We start from the raw sequence: 17,676 nt of genomic DNA on the forward strand, positions 1-17,676 counted from the left end.
AGCATGTTTGTTATTTTATTTTTTAATACTAGAGACACCATATTCACAACATACATTGAATAATGAAAGCAACAGAGTGCTATGAATGCGTACTTAAAAAGAGCACAAAAATAACATTTTGAATCATGGTCCTCTTCAGGAATTAACAAAAGGATAAAATCCTTTCACAGCTCAACATCAAGCAGTATTCTTTACTCTTTTTTAAATATTAATTTTATATTGTCCATCAATGTACTACATAATCAAATCCAAACTATATTCTTCTTGATTCCTGAAAATTGCAAGAATTAAAATCATTATTTTCTGAAAATTTACTGCCCCATTGCTATTTTTTCAGTCTGATTCATGTTGCAATTTTATATCTGATATTTATCTCTATTTTTTAAACTCCCATTGCTCTTCTTTTCATTGTATTATAAAGTATAATGATAATCAATCAAACAACGAATGTTGGGCAGCCCCGTTCATGTAATTTAGGCACTGCTTAGGACCTTTCTGCTTTTGTTTAATGCTTTTTGCTGCATGGCTTTGGTCTTATTGGCATCTGAAGACTGGCTAAAGTTAAACATTGATAAATTTTCAAAACTGTACGATGCCAGTCAGTTACAGTATTTGCTAAAGGTGACTATCCATTTTTTGTAAATATACTTGCCATCACTTCCATGAAATTCTATTGATATTAAAGCTTTTTCTGTTCAGTAATATTTCCACTGCATTTTTGTTTCTATCAACAGAAGGAGACTGAAAAAATCCAGTAATCAGAAAACACATTCTGCTTATATAACTGTTTGTAGGCAAGGACCCAAATCTACTAATAAGTGATTAAAAACACTCAATGAAAAACTGCTTTTTCATTTGGAACATTTTAACTAACAGCTTCACTTACATCTGTAAAGGTTGGCGAACAAGACCAAAGATAATCATTTTTAGAATAAGTGCATATCAGAAATAACAAATGTGTTACTGAGGGATAATTCTCAAAGATGATTCTTTTACAATTCTGAAACTGATCTTTTGTGGAATTAAGATAGAAATAATCATAACAATTTGCACTTGACAATGGATACAATACATGTTTATTTGTATTTAAGATTAAAAAAAAATTACCTGCAGGGCATTAATTTACTCTTAATGATGGACAATGTTGAAGCATTTAAAAAGTTGCTTTTTGGGAAGTACAAAAGCATAATTTGTGAAAGACAGCATCTGTACTCAAAACTGAATTAAAAAACAAAAAGGACAAAAAAATGTCATTGTCTCTTAATGTGATGAGAAAGGAATGTGCCCAGAACAACAGCTCATTAAAGAAACAACCAAGCTTGGTGGGCTCCTGCCTGCTTGCTTGTCCACATTTAATCCGAAAAAAGACACTTTACAAAGTTCAAAACACAGAAATTAATGCAAACACCCCATACAATAACGCACAGGGATATGCTACTAAAAGTTGCTGTCCATCCATGGCGAGAGCAGAAATGAAAATTTTAGAAGCAGAAAAGCTACACCAGCCTATGATGAGAGCAGTGATTACTACTCCAAACATTCCTCTGAGGAGAAAAAAAAAATCATTTATTAATTTAAAACCATAGTTATAAGGAAGATAAATATTTTGTCAAGTACATAAAAAGAAAACTATATACTTACTGCAGCGAGAACAGGATCCCAAAACTAGACAATATAATCATTGGCAAGAGACAGTAGCCCAGGACACTTGCGACACATCCGAATGAAACACCCGTCATACTCATCAGGTTCAGCAAGCAGTACATTCCCAGACAGCCAATTGCACTAATTCCATAAACATAACCAAACTGTATTTTTCCTGCCTAAACAAGGTAAAACAAAAGCAAGTCAGTTAAATGAACTTAAAAATAAAGATTTTATATGACTCACCATTCCACTCATTTTCATATGTATTGAAACAGTGGAGTGAAAATTGATCTTTTTGCTGAATACTTGAGTAATTTAAATTTGAGGTGAAAGATAAAGTAAGGAACGTCATTAACTGTACTGCCACACTTATAAATAAATAAAAAAAAAAAAAAAACACAAACTAGAAGTAATCCAACCCCTGCAAGTGGTGTAACAACTGGCTACTAAGTAAACATAAATTGTTAGAATATATCTTTGCACCTTTCTTTAGCATACAACTAGTCTCACTGAGCCAGGTGTATAATAAATATAAACACAATCATGGGTGAAGTTTGCTTAAAACTGGGAAGGGACAAGTAGACAGCTCACCAATCCAATGCCTCATGAAGGCAGTGCTCAAAGTAGGAGTGATTTTCAATTGCAAAGAGCAATGGTGCTCTTGATAACTTGATCCGAGAGACGGCTAGATTCCGATAAACTGTCTACAGTTGAAAAGCCTCTTTAAAATAAACATTTACGTGTTTAATATATATATTTTTTTTGTCACATGTACAGAGAGCACATTGCACGTGGTAAAAAATAAGCATAACCTGTTGCAAGAGAAAAAAAACTTTCTGTAACATTAGATTATTCAATGGCATTCTAAGGCATGAAAGGAATAGAAGAAAAAAATGTCAGATGCATTGCCACAGGTGCTGTGTGTGCTCTCTGTTGTTCAGTTATGACAATGGTGTCAGAGTCGATTTAAGATGTAAAGAATTGACAGCAATAATCGAGAAAATCTGAGCTGCAAGATATGCATTTGAAGTACATGATCTGTCATGTCAAAAGAAGATGAAAAGACCTGCCATTAAGAGAGTTGATAACAAAGAGCCACAGGAGATGCAGTATATGTCTGTCTCTTCTGTCGCCATGCTCATTATAATGTACACATCAAATCATTAAGCTTCTGTTATCTTGTGCTATGGAGCTTTTGAAATGATAAAGAAAACAAAAAGCTAAAATTGCTGTTCAGTGTCAAGTTTTTTTGTTCAGCTTCTCTTCTTCTCTCCCTGAAACTTCAGTGGTTTAAAGTCCACTGACTGGAAGAATTGGGGGTGGGTGTTTTAAGAAGATAACCCATGTGTGTAGCCTTTGTATCGGAGGGTTTATCTGTTATTCACTACAACCTTTTTAACGAGTTATCCCTAGATGTGTATTCTCGTTTGAGAATCACATCTGGCCCTGCAAGCAAAGCATAAACATATTTGATTACCAAATTTGGATGTTAAAACAACAAAGCAATAAAACCAGCAATTCCAATGGTTGAATGATGATGGGGGTAGGGTAGAACTCCCAGATATTGGTCTTTCGGACCATCAGTGGTCCTAAGTGTGAGTCAAGTGGTCTGTAAGCCAACAGTCATCTAGGTAGAGTGACTTTTAAATTGCTCAGATACATTTGTCTGCTAGGTACTTCCTTAAGCATTAAATTGTAACAATCAAGCCTGCTAGATGAACTCTGCACTACTAAAATCAATAAACTAAGATATATGAGAAATGGGTCTAAAACAGAGCACACCACCTAATTTTCTTACTGGCCATTATAACTTTTGTTTCAATTCCATGCCTGCAGTTATATTTCTGTTGACAGATTGACTGTTAATCGATTTTCATGACTCAAGAGTTATTATGAACCAGTGGCTGAAATTTGGAATTTTGAAATGCAAATCTAGAAATGTTGGATTTGGATATTAGTATTTTTCACATAACATTTACATTTACATGTACAGCTGACACCTTTATCCAAGGCGACTTACCACATTAATGATACAATTGGTTACATTTGTTTTGGTTTTCCAATTGGAGCACAGGCAGTTCAAGTGCCTTGCTCATGGTCACAGAGTGTCATAAGCAGGATTTGAACTCACAACCACAGGGTTGAAGTCCAAAGCCTTAACCACTTCACCACACTGCCTGCTAAAATAAATATGCCACATAAATGCCTTTCACAAAATGAATTTGGGAAATCGCACTCCAGTTCTGCATTACAGGTGACTGTCAAACTCAAGTGGTACATTGTTAAATATGACTTTGGCAAACTGGACCTCAGTACAAAATACTTTGGGTATTATACTTCTAAAACAGTTGTCCTCGAAATCACCAAAAACTGCATTGTGGAAGGGGGAAGGGATCACAATCTATTGTTCATAAAAGATTTTGACAAAATCTCAAATCATCATTACCAGTAGGAAAGCCAGATTAAAATATGTTAAAACGTTTTAGAGATGAATCAATAAAATTCTGGAATGAAGTGAAACCATCTGATGAAAAAAAGCTAAACCTTTGGTAAAACAATTGGACAGAAAGCAATCAACAGCAGAAGATCAAAAAATTAAACATATTACTTCATTTCTAAAACTTGGTGTAGGTAGTATCATGGCTCAAACATGCATGGCTGTCTTTAGAACAGGCACACTCAGCCTTAGTTAAGATATAGCAAATTACTATACTAATAAAATGATTACAGACATGTGCTAAAACATCTTGTGTGTTTAGATGCAGAAAAATGTCTTATACACATAGTCTAGCACTTTATTATAGAGAAAAACAATCATGCGGGACACAATGCAATTAGGAGGAAGTGGAAAAATTTACAAGACTAAATTGAATTAAGTAATTTAAGTTCAACCCAGCATGCATGCCATTTGCTAAAAAGGAGACAATGTCAGCCTCCACACCAAAAGTAACAACAACTGCAAAAAGCTGCAGCAAACTCTTGAAAGAAAAAAAAAAAAAAAAAAAGTATTTTACTGAGTTATAAGGTTGCATGATGGAAGTATTATGTGCACAAGATCAGCATCTGTTTTATACAAATGTTATTAAGTCAGATTATTCTAGTATCTACACTGACCTGTAATGATGAGCAAAGAACAGAGGTTGTGTTATTCTAAAAAGTAAAAGAATACCTGCTAACAAAATGTGATATTCTCTACCTCTTCTCCGTATCTATCCATTCATTTCAAATTCAAACTGCATGAGCTTACGGTAAAAAGTATAAATTTACACTTTACTGGATTGATACATACGACGTTAGACACTGGAAATTATACCAAATTCCATAATTAAAACACACACAAACACCCCCCATTAGCCAAGTCCTCCTTTCAGCACCTCTTAAAAAAGAAGCACTTTTATAAAGATACCAACAAACATTTTTACCTACATTTATTAAAAAAAGAAAAAATATGAAAAGTAAAAATCTCATCATAAATTAATATGTTAAATACCAGTAGCAAAGTTGCTCCAAATGCCAGACAGAAAACCATTGGTCCTGTAAGATCTGTTTCATTCATGATGCTGCCATCTGCTGCTTTGAGTGGATGTAGGACTGTTAATGTCTTCTGCCAAATATGATCAAAATTAATTCCAAGTTCTAGACATAAAAAAAAATTAATAATGAAAAAAGGTTATAAAAAAAATGCTCGAGTATTCACATAGAATACTTAATATGAATGAAATTAAATTTGTACAATTCGCTTGTGAAAACACTTAATAACAATGAAAGTTGTCCAAGCCCACCCGCAACTTACTTATTCTTTTGCAAGGATGAGTGAGTATGGATGCTGGCCCATGAGCTGTTTGTAGAGTTTGCATTAATTTTGTTAAGACATATGAATGCTGACCTTTATGACCATTATTATGATCACAACTACTATGGATATGTTGCTTTATCTGTCTTCAAATATTTTGAAAATATGTATTACTAGGGGGCTGCTCGCTTCCCTCGCTAACCCCCCCGGCATGTGCTATACGCCAGCCAGTTCGCGTCTCTGCCACCCGTTTATGTGGATTTCACTTTCACCAAACAACAAATCTTTTAATTATCTCCAACCTGCTCTGCATGTGTATCGCACCAACATTTTTGAATTCTTTACGACGTTCTACTTTGTCATCTACACTTTGTCTTTTATTTCTGGCCCCGGGTGTGGTTAAATCATTTGGCACAAAGTCTCATCTCATGGGACGTGAAAGTATCTCTCTGAAAAAGTCACGTCTTGTCCCAGGATTTTTTTTATTATAATAGAAAAATGTATTATGAATTACATATTGTTTCATTCTTTGAATAAACTGCTTTATTTAATTGTTTTCTGTTTTATTTACTGTATACCTCTTATATACTTATTTAATTACAATTCTTCATTGGTATTCACTTTTATATACTATCTATCTATCTATACAACCCCATGAAGTCTTGGTCCAGGAACCTTTTATCATCTCTGTGTACAATACAAGACAATGATGTAACTGCCTCATTCACATTTTTCTAGTCACTTCTACTACATGTGACTTAGGAACATCACCTACCCCTTGTGCTAGTGTACTGCAACCTGCTTTTTTTGTGTCTTAATTTTTTGTTTTTGTTTCAGATGAATGTTCATGCGTTTTTTTAAAGCTTACTTTTGTTAGTCATATTTCTACTAGTCATTTTCTAGAATGTAATTATAAATATACTTTGATATATTTTGCATAAATGTTTGGTTTAATTTACATTGTTCAACCAATTATTTTATAATTATACATACTGATGTACTGAACACTTAATTATCAATTTAAAGTTTGGATTCTACTTATTTGCTCTTAACTTATGATTTTTAATAGGATACATGTTTTGTGTATGATGGTGACATTAAATATGGCTGACTATAAACTGGTACAACATGAGTGACTGGGCCTTTTGATAGACTGGTGCACAGTCTAGGAGCCTCATGCATAACGCTGTGCGTAGAATTCACACTAAAACATGGTGTAAGGACAAAAGCGGAAATGTTCGTACGCACAAAAAAATCCAGATGCATAAATCTGTGCGTTCATCAACTTCTCTTTCCAATCAGCTGCTATAGAGCTGTGATTCCCCACTCAGATACATTGATATAAATACTCTGAGTGGTGCAGTGAGAGTAATATGGAAAAATATGATTTGCTGTGGCGACCCCTAATGGTAGCAGCTGAAAGAAGAAGGTGGAGTGAGAGTAACAATACTAAAGCAGCTATGGTATTTGGAATAGTTTGGCTATTCCGTGGATCATTATATTGTTACAAGTTAATTACAATCAGATGCCTTAAACTAATAAACAATATGTGGTTAATTTCAGTGTATATGATAAAGCCGCGTCAGGGATGTGAATCTAAAAAAGAAAGGGAAACCACACTGGAACAATAGCACTGCTTTGATGCTGGGTGCCACCAGTCTGCAAAACCGAGCGGAGAACTTGCGTACGCCAAGCATTTAGCTAGCATGAATATGTGCATGGCCATACACCAAGTGTAGGTTTTATACATCGTGATTTGAGCATGGAAACGGGAGTACGCAACATTTTTGTGCGTACGAACGTTTATACATGAGGCCCCAGGACTGGATCCTTCCTTACACCCAAAAATGATGCGATGGCTCCAACCCCTGTAAACCTTCTCTGGGTTAAGAGAATTCAACAATGATTAGAAGTAAAAACTGAGAAGCATATTATCCTTTCCAATTTCTTTAGATGATCCATTTAATTTTCTGTCACTTACCCTCTAGTAATGGTGGCTCATCCTCAAAGCTGCTCCCATATACCGACTGAGGGCTTGTTGGAGTGTATGTTTGAGTTGGTTGATAGATTTGACCAGTATATGGTTGTTGGGGCGGCATCATTCCTGGACTTACAAATCCACCAGGCTGGGAATAGTCATAATTTCCATATTGCCTGAAGCAACGATAAATGAAAGATAATGTAATCTAACTTAAGAACAGAGCATGTGTTATGCATAGAAACAAAAAACAAGATTAATTTTTTTTTAAAAGCATGTTAGTTAAATAATGGCTTGGCCACATTTGGTAAAACACGTATTAACCAATTAATGAGGTCAGTATTCTAGGCTTGCTAAGGTGGAATTACAGACTACTTTTGTTTAAGTTTCTTTCAATTATACACTCCCTGAACAAATCATTAGGAATACTATACTAATACTAGGTAGGCCTTCCTTTTCCTCTAATAACAGCCTCAATTCTTCATGGAATGGATTCCACAAAATGAAATCATCTTGAAAATTTTCCTTTGACGTTCGGGTCCATGTTGACAACACTAAACCTCGCAATTTCTGCAGATTTGTCAGCTGAACATTTATGCTGTGAATCTCCTGTTCCACCATATCCCGGAGGTGGCCCATTGGATTCAGATCTGGTGACTGAGAAGACCACTGAAGAACACTAAAATCACTGTCAAATTCATTAAACTGGTTTCAGACAACCATTGCTTTGTGACAATAGTGCATCATCATGCTGGAAGTAGCCATTAGAAGTGATGCATGTGTTCAGCAATAAAACCCAAATAGGCTGTGCAATTCAAGTAATGATTGACATTAATGGGCCAGAAAGTGTGCCAATAAAACATTCCCCACATCATTACACCACCACCCAACTGCTGATACAAGGGAAGTTGGATGTGTGGATTCATGCTGTTGGTGACAAATTTTGACCTTGTCATCTGTGTGACATCTGCGGAAATTAAGATTCATTAAACCAGGATAGGTTCTTCTAGTCTTTAATTGTCCAGTTTTGGTAAACCTGTGCCCACTGCAGCTTCAGCTTTCTTTTCTTGACTGGAATCCTACATAGTCTTCTGCTGTTGTAGCTCTTCCACTTTAAGGTTCGACATGTTGTGCATTCTGTAATGTCTTTCTACTCCCTATAGATGTACAGAGTAGTTATCAGATTTATCAATGCCTTCCTGTCAGCTGAAACCAGTCTGGCCATTCTCCTCTGACCTCTCTTGTCAACAAGTCGTTTCCGTCTACAGAACTGCCGCTCATTTGATGCCTTCCTGGTTTTTTTTTGGTTTTTTTGCACCATTCTGAATAAACTCTAGAGACTGCGGAGACTGTTTTTCTAATAATCTTCTCAGTGAGTGTATATTTCACCATTATACAAACTTACACATACCAAAATACAAATTTAAAACATCATTTTTAAAAAACAGAAGAAGAATTACACAATATTAACATAAAAAAGCCGACTATAAGGTCCAAAAAATAATAAAGCACTGTTAGAGAGATGTTTCAAAAAAGACTGGGTGTAAAATGAAACATGCACACCAAGATGCAAAACTAAGTTTTAACTTTACGCACCATTCTCAGTGCAAGTTAATCATTATTTTTTTTAACCGTAGGTCCCTTTAATTTGCATCATCTTAAATACACAAAGTACTAAAAAATAAGCATCAGACAAAAAAAGATCAACATTTGCAGTGTTATGTTCTGCTACAAACAATACTCTGAACCAGTCATTACTTTGCCACTAGATACTATCGTAGTAATAAACTACCTCTGAAAAGTTCACTTTGCAGTTTTCTCTCGATAGAGATTTATGAATGGATAAGCATAGCAAAACATCTTTTGCATTATTTCCTGCACATGGAACATACAACTGAAAATCATTGCAGTTTCAGCCTGCGACATAACTTAAATAACAAATATATTTAAGGATATTTTATACACCCACCTATTGTATGGATCAGCTGGGTTGCTATATGCTTGTGCTTGATCATCAATGCTGTATGATGTTTGGTAAAAATCTGTGTTGAAGCTGTCAAACCCCGACATTTCAAACTGCCTGCAAAGGAAATGACTTTTTACTAAAAGCACCGATGAGAAAAACTAGTTCAAGCAATGATTTACATATTTACTAGTGCATTATAAGGCACAGAGATACGCTAGTTTAAAATGCAATTTTACCTTTAAATTTTAGAAGTACACAAATACTCAAAACTACACTAAAAATGCTTAAAATCCAAATGCTAAGAGTGGTTATTGTACTTGTTCCAGGCTTAACATACCTTTGTTTGCAAGGCACTTAGTAGTCAGTGCACGTTTCTACTTTTCTTGAAGCCTTCTCAAATGAAACACCTTATAAAAAAAAAACTATTGTCGTATCTGTTTTATAACCTGGAACATATTCATAAAACACACACACAAAACTGATCACTTATCATATCATATGCACAGGAGTACTTGCACCTTTGAATATATGTGTGCATTCTGAACTATAAAATAAAAACTTCCCAGCAGTCAGATTGGTTAAGCTTCAGAAATACCCCCAAACACTAAAGCAATGTGATTTAAGAAGCTTACTCTCCCAAGCAAGGCAATGTTTATAACATTAATAAGTGATTTCTCACATTATAATTGCTTTGTTCCATAACTGAAAGAGGCTTTGTTTATACTTGCTGCAGAAATTTCTACTGGGAACGCTGTCAATGCTGTTTTTTTTTTTTTTTACTTCAGGTGTAAAGCAGTCATTGTTTTTCATTTCCCCAGCCTCTCACCAATAAAAGTGGAGGTTTTCTTTATGGCTTTTTTCATACTTCTGAAAGTATTTTTCAAAGGGTTTTTCTGATCACTCCAACAGAAATAACAGCTTATTAAGAAGGTGGATTGTGTTCTGGGATTAGCCTCAATTTTCTAGAAGTAGGAACCAAAAGGATGGAGGTTGAATAAGCTGCTGATTGTCATGACCAATGTTTCACAACCTCTGTGAGACTCCCTGATCAATCCGAATGATACCAGCACCACAAAACGAATTGCACCTCGCTGGTGTGGAGAACGCTGACAGTAGTCTTTCTTATTATTGACCTTGTACTACCACACATTACGATCCTCTGGATTGAATATATTCATCTTCCATTTTAACATACTAATTTCAAGTAGATCATAAACATATTTTCATGTCTGGCCATTTCATCTTCAGTGTATTTTGAATAGTTATTGTTGTAGAATAATACAACACTACACGTTTTCGACTGAAATCAATAAATTATCTGCTAGCTTATGCCTGACTCAATTCAGTTCAATTAACTAGTTGTACACTGCCTTTCAATGACGTTATTAAACCAGGCACCGTGTATACATAAACATACAAATTACGTCACACTTAGCAAGATATAGGACATTAATGCGATTACTACTTCTTATATTTGCAAACCTATACAAACGAAACAAACTTTTCTCAAACCGTGTAATGGCCATATTTACACAATTTTTTTCATGTTGTCTCTGCATGCATTATTTGTGACAGCATCGCAGATTTCTTGTTTTACAATGGAAAAAGTATCTTCAGTTACCGTTTCGAAATCAGTTATATTAGAACATTGAAATACGTTTTACAGAGTCACCAATTCCCCTCCGATTAGCAATCCTGTGTACAGTATATATGATATTAATCAGAAGAAAGTACAATGCGCGCACACACACACATCAGCACCAATAAAACATAAGAGCCCATTTATATAATATGCGCTGCTCACTCTTAAAACTTCTCTTGGAGGGATAAAGTCATGATTTTCTACTAAATAGTTTAAGGCACTATGACGTCAAATGCGGAATTACCCAAAGCTTGTCAACTCACTTGATTTCTGTACAGAACTGAAAAAATGGCCTTCTGGAATCAGCTGCACATACACCACGACTCTGCAGCTTTTACCAAACGAGCGTTTGCTTTCTGAGAAAAATGAGTTGACACTACAAAAACGGTGGCCACATTCTGCCCTTTGCTAGCTGCAAGTTGTAAAAATGCCAGCTCCGTTGCGCTCACCCTTCCAGACGGTGCCACTCTCTACTTCTGCCACTGAAGCATAAGTCCAACTCTGCAGCGACGTGTCAAGCCCCCTCTTCGCCTCTTCTTCCGGGTCTTTACAGCGACACAGGAACCGGAAGTACCAGGATGTGGTTACTGTGGAAACAGAGTCATCTGCAGGCGGGCGAAGTGTTACGTTGTAGCTGAGCCGCACCGAAAGGTTGATTTATTCATTTGTTGACACACCGGCACTGTTAGTTTGGGGTCGTATAACGACAATCGACACATACCTCGAAAATAATGAATCTTTGTTACTTTTTCTAAACAAAACTGAAATCAACTTTGGTCCTTTATACAATAGTTTTAAATTCTTGCATGCTTGCTGTTTCTCTTTCATTGTAGCAAAACATAACAAAATAAAGCACTGTTTTATTCATTCACGCAGCAAAAGTATTTACATTTGAGGATAAAATGAAGGCAATTACAGTTATCTTAAAATAAGAGAAGTGCTCATTGATTGCAAAGGAAAAAAAGGTCAGCATTAGTGTAGTACATTTTGAACAGCTTCTGCCTACCGGTAATAAGGTCGCTCAATTGTCATATATGATAAACTGTATGCAATCAAAAGTCGGATTAAGTGGCACATCTTCTGCAGTTCTACATATTTACGGTAACACGACTTACTCTGTGGTTTAGCGCTGTCGCAGTAAGCCCCAGAGGTGTGGACTAGCAGCGGGCCAACACTGGGGGGATAACAGGGAACAAAGGTGCATACTGTTAGACCTCTTCGTGAGCAGGTTTAACGGACTTAATAAAATGAGCGATGTTACAAAATGAATCCCGCCTCCATCAGGCAGACGGTTATAGATATGAAAAAGCACAAATGTGCAATTTAAAAAACATCAAAAATTTATATTTGAACTGAAATACAGTATGATACAGAACAAATATATTTAACTCAGTGCCACAAAAAGAGACAAGCGGTGCATGGAAATATTTATATTGCGTAATACAAGTAGAAATATACAGATGAATATACATTTAACCATCAAACTTAGTAACAAGACACAGAGTTGGTGGCCCTAATTATAAAACCACTCTGTTGCAGTTTCTTCCATGCTGTATTCCTTCAGTGTCATGGAGGTATCTTTGTGAGTGTTCTCCAGATCTGATATGTGATCTCTCACAATATATATTTTATAGATGTTGTGTTTTACTGTGAAGATTGCACTACCATGAGACATTATTTCCTAATATTGTCCCACCTCCAACTAGATTTTTTATATGCTTTGGAGCTTTGGAATAATTTAAAAATTGGGAACTGCTGGACACGTAATTAATGACAAGTATCATCTCTTCTGTATTATGTAGGTAATTGAGAAAATGAGATACAACAAGACCAGATTAAGACCCCTGCCAGTCTCAGGATGTCCCACACATATACTTATACACTATAAACATCACATATAAAAAATAAAACAGGCTGGGAGGTGGTCCCCTTTGGAGATCTCAGCACAAGGTGAGTTGGGGCTATATAACATATAAGTAACCGCGTACGGGTGATGTGTAAAACAGACTGGCATTTTCCCTTTTGCTATGCCAGGAAAACAAGTCCTGGCTTAAAAAGCTACTGCCAGTCACTTTTAATATTAGCTTCTTCTTGTTTGACTCTTTTCTTTTGGAATGCAGCTGTTGTCTTATCTCATAAAATGATAAAATGACATCACATAGTGGTCTTATATGTCATCTCCAGACAGAGGAGCAGTTTCAGTGACAGACTGCTGTCACTGTCCTGCTCCACTGACAGACTGAGAAGATCATTCCTCCCCCAAACTATGCGACTCTTCAATTCCACCAGAGGGGGTAAACGTTGAACATTATTCAAGTTATTGTCTGTTTTTTTATCTGCATTTTTTATTACTCTTTAATTTAATATTTTTGCTGCTGGAATATGTGAATTTCCCCCTGGGATTAATAAAGTATCTATCTATCTATCTATCTATCTATCTATCTATCTATCTATCTATCTATCTATCTATCTATCTATCTATCTATCTATCTATCTATAGTGTTGCTATTTAAACATTTGGCTTAAACAAAGAGCCATAACTCAAAGACTGGCAACTTTGATGGGTAACACTTTGCTCCAATAGTCAACCAAAATCAGTGGGCTTACATGTGCCCAAGAAACCAATGGTAAAACTCTATTCTTTCTGTTCCATCAAATCTTCTCTGATCTCGTCAAGCTCAGTTCTGTCAAAGTAGCCTTAAACTCTGCTGCCCAAAGCTGGACCCCTTAGCCTATAGAGTGATTTTTTTTATTTAATTTGCCATATACAATTTCTTGTCTTTTACTTAGAAGGCAATCTGGTATAGATAGATAGATAGATAGATAGATAGATAGATAGATAGATAGATAGATAGATAGATAGATAGATAGATAGATACTTTATTAATCCCAAGGGGAAATTCACATACTCCAGCAGCAGCATACTGATACAAAAAACAATATTAAATTAAAGAGTAATAAAAATGCAGGTAAAAACAGACAATAACTTTGAATAATGTTAACATTTACCCCCCGGGTGGAATTGAAGAGTCGCATAGTTTGGGGGAGGAACGATCTCCTCAGTCTGTCAGTGGAGCAGAACAGTGACAGCAGTCTGTCGCTGAAGCTGCTCCTCTGTTTGGAGATGACACTGTTTAGTGGATGTAGTGTATTCTCCAGAATTGATAGGAGCCTGCTAAGCACCTGTCGCTCCGCCACAGATGTCAAACTGTCCAGTTCCATGCCTACAATAGAGCCTGCCTTGCTCACCAGTTTGTCCAGGCGTGAGGCGTCCTTCTTCTTTATGCTGCCTCCCCAGCACACCACTGCGTAGAAGAGGGCACTCGCCACAACCGTCTGATAGAACATCTGCAGCATCTTATTGCAGATGTTGAAGGACGTCAGTCTTCTAAGGAAGTATGGACTGGAAGAGTAGAAGACTTCTCTGTACTGGAGTTGGATGAGGGGTTATGAGTCCAAATCTTGCAAAAGAAAGCAAATGCTTGAGCAAGAGAGAGACCTACAGTATGTAAAAGCCATGTGTTGACCTTGCTAATAACAGGAGGTGCCTGACCATCAGCCACCCAGCAGGTGTAACTTTAGTTTCAACTAAGGACACTGTATGTAAAAACCTTGAAAAGAAAATTGCAATATCACCCACAAGCAGGAGGTGCGTCCAAGGTGAAGTAAAAGAGCTGTTGAACAAAGAAAGCACATTTTAAACTTCCTTCATGTGTGCTGAAGAAAGTTGACCAGGAAAGGAACAAAGAGCTCAGCCATCTTAACCATATGTATTTAAAGATCAGAATTCACCATTTGTGTGCCTTTTTCTGTAGGAGGGGAAAAGTTCAACTACGCTATCTCTCTCTCTTTTATATATATATATATATATATATATATATATATATATATATATATATATATATATATATATATACTGTGGGATATGGCTGGCCATTCATCCCGGCCAATACCCCAGGCCGCCAGGTGGAGCCCTCCCTGTAGCGTGGAAGTGCCCTGAATGCCAGTAGGGAATTATGGACAATGGAGTGTTTATTCACAACCCTGCTGGATACTATGGGGGCTGCCAGAGGACGCTGCAGGGAGGAGTAAGGATTATTTTCCCTACACCCCGGAAGTACGTCCCAGTCACATGGACAGAAGAAATGACATGCTTCCGGGATGAAAAAGAAGAGTTTTGATCTGACCCGGAAGTGCTAGGAAGTCATATGGACTGAGGGTATAGAAGCACTTCCAGGTCAAGCACTATAAAGGACTCTGGGAAATCCCAGACAAATGAGCTGAGTTGGGAGGCAAGGTGGCTAAGCGTCTGGGTGTGGAGGATTGTGATTTTGATTATTATTCAGTATTGTGGAGTGGAGGGTGCTTTGTGCACAGTATTATTATAATAAAGATAATAATTGGACTTTTATCTGATGTCTGACGTATTGTCCGAGGGTTCAAGGGAGCGATAGCGCCCCCTATCCGTCACTATATATATATATATATATATATATATATATATATATACACACACTAGGGGGCTTCTGGATACACACTTTTAAGATTTTTTTTTCTTTGAATTGTTGCTATTTAATTAGTTTCACTTTTATTTCAGAACTTCTGTAAAAACAATATTTGGAATCTTTGGAGTCCCAATATGCTGAATCTTTTAAATGAGGTCAGTGAGACATGTTTAATGACTTTGTACCATAATTCAGGATAGGTTTCCCTGTTTGGAATTTTAGCACAGACAAAACGATTTACATCATCAGCAGTTAATAATTTTTTTTGCAAAGTAACCAATAAATGCATGTGAGGTAATCCCCGTTTTTGAAATTCTCTGACTTAAACTTCAAAGCCTTACAATATTTACATACTTCTGACATATCACCTATGTCCATTTATTCGATCTGTATTTGCCTTTTCGTTATTTCTCCAAGTAATAATTTCTCTTTTTTTGCGCTAATGCGATGTTTACTGTCTTTGTTTTGACACTGTCGTTTTTTTCTGCTGTGCTGTGTTTCGCACCTATGTTTTTTTTTCAGTCTTTTGAATTCCAGTTTTCATTATCTCTAACCTGCTCTGCATGTGTTTGGCCCCTTGTTTTTTAACCCCTTTATGATGTTTTACTTTGTTTTCTACTTTGACTTTTATTTCTGACCTTGCTTTGTCCTGCTTTTTTTTCAATGACACCTTGTCTGTGGTGATTATTTTCCCTTTTTCGAGTAATAATTTCCATTTGTTTGCGCTATTGGTATCTTTACTTTCTTTTTTTTTATACTTTCTAATTTTCCTACTTTCATATTCTTCAACGTTCTCCACATGTTTATCATGCCAATGTTTTTTTTGAGCCTTTCGAATTCCACAGCTTTCATAATCTCTAACCTGCTCTGCATGTGTATAGCGCCAACATTTGTGAATGTCTTTATGAAGTTCTACTTTGTCTTTTACTCTTTGTCTTTTAATTCTGAGCCCGATTGGACGTCCATCCATCCATCCATTTTCCAACCCACTGAATCCGAACACAGGGTCACGGGGGTCTGCTGGAGCCAATCCCAGCCAACACAGGGCACAAGGCAGGAACCAATCCCGGGCAGGGTGCCAACCCACCGCAGGACAGCCCGATTGGACGTTCTCTTTTTCAATTCCACTTGTTCCAGGCTGATTATTACTTTCCTTATTTTCTGAATTTGCACCTAGATTATTCTTTTTCTTTTTTGCTCTTTTTTCTCTCCAATGCTTTTGAGTCTGTTTTCTCCACGCTGCTTTCTTCTTCGCTTAGTTGTCGACATTTCATTTATAACGTATTGTCCTTATACGCTTTATATGCGCTGAGACCCTGGATCTGTGTGTGCTCAAATCCTTTAGATGACTGAATGTTTTGCTGCCCGCTGTCTTATATGATATTGGTTGTAAGTAGGGCGTGTCTTGCAAGAATCTCATGTTCTACATCATCGCAAGACAGTCCTGGGTCACTCTCTTGGCACAAAGTCTCATGTTTAAGGTCCCCGCGAGACTCTCCGTGGCCATTCTCTTTTGTCTCACGGGTCTTTTAAGTGTCTTCCGTGATCTTAACGTGAAGACCACGTCTCGTCTCCTGTCTTTCTCTCCCAGGATTTTTTTTTATAATATATATATATATATATATATATATATATATATATTGTGAAAGGGTGCTTCCCGGACACAGACAGGCAGACACGTTTACAGCCATCACCACACGTTTATTTTACACTTTACTATTATTTACAAAGTCCTTAGTGCACCTCACCAAACCCTCCCACAGTCTGCTAAAGTCTTGGCTCCTTCAGCCTTCTCTCTCTTCTTCACACAACACACTCGGGCCTCTCCTCGCCCGCTCTGCACCGGCCTTGTCCACCTCCTACCCGACTCCAGCCTTGATTGCAGGGCGGCGGCTCCTTAAGTAGGTGGCTGATTGCAGGCCGCACCCAGCCACCTGCGACATAACTCCCCCGTTAGCTGAGACCTCCAGGGACCAGCGGACCGTTCTGCGAGGACGTGAACCCCTCGGCGGCAAGCCGACACTCCGTAGCCTAGGGCCTGATCCTAAAAATAAAACAGAAAAACAAGGGGCGGGGACGTTGCCCTGACGCAGCCCCTCGGCTCGTCTTCTCAGTTGGGCCAACGCTCTCCGCTCTGATTGGCAC

General features: G+C 37.0%; 1 protein-coding gene across 2 annotated transcripts; it reads right to left on the reverse strand.

Annotated features, from left to right (window-relative positions):
* Window positions 1-1,059: 1,059 nt before the first annotated feature.
* Window positions 1,060-11,600, reverse strand: yipf5 (Yip1 domain family, member 5). Of its 2 annotated transcripts, none has more exons than XM_028812780.2 (6): window positions 11,476-11,600; window positions 9,388-9,498; window positions 7,422-7,594; window positions 5,138-5,283; window positions 1,642-1,823; window positions 1,060-1,544 (listed from the first exon to the last, which is right to left on the reverse strand). In XM_028812780.2, the coding sequence occupies exons 2-6, from the start codon at window positions 9,486-9,488 to the stop codon at window positions 1,382-1,384; spliced, it is 765 nt and encodes a 254-aa protein (XP_028668613.1). In that variant the 5' UTR covers window positions 9,489-9,498; window positions 11,476-11,600; the 3' UTR covers window positions 1,060-1,381. The 2 variants fall into 2 exon arrangements, with proteins under 2 accessions (XP_028668613.1, XP_028668612.1); XM_028812779.2 differs by having other exon boundaries at window positions 11,290-11,560.
* Between the last annotated feature and the right edge of the window lie 6,076 nt (window positions 11,601-17,676).

The sequence above is a fragment of the Erpetoichthys calabaricus genome, chromosome 11 (assembly GCF_900747795.2).
Source record: "Erpetoichthys calabaricus chromosome 11, fErpCal1.3, whole genome shotgun sequence".
NCBI lineage: Eukaryota > Metazoa > Chordata > Cladistia > Polypteriformes > Polypteridae > Erpetoichthys > Erpetoichthys calabaricus.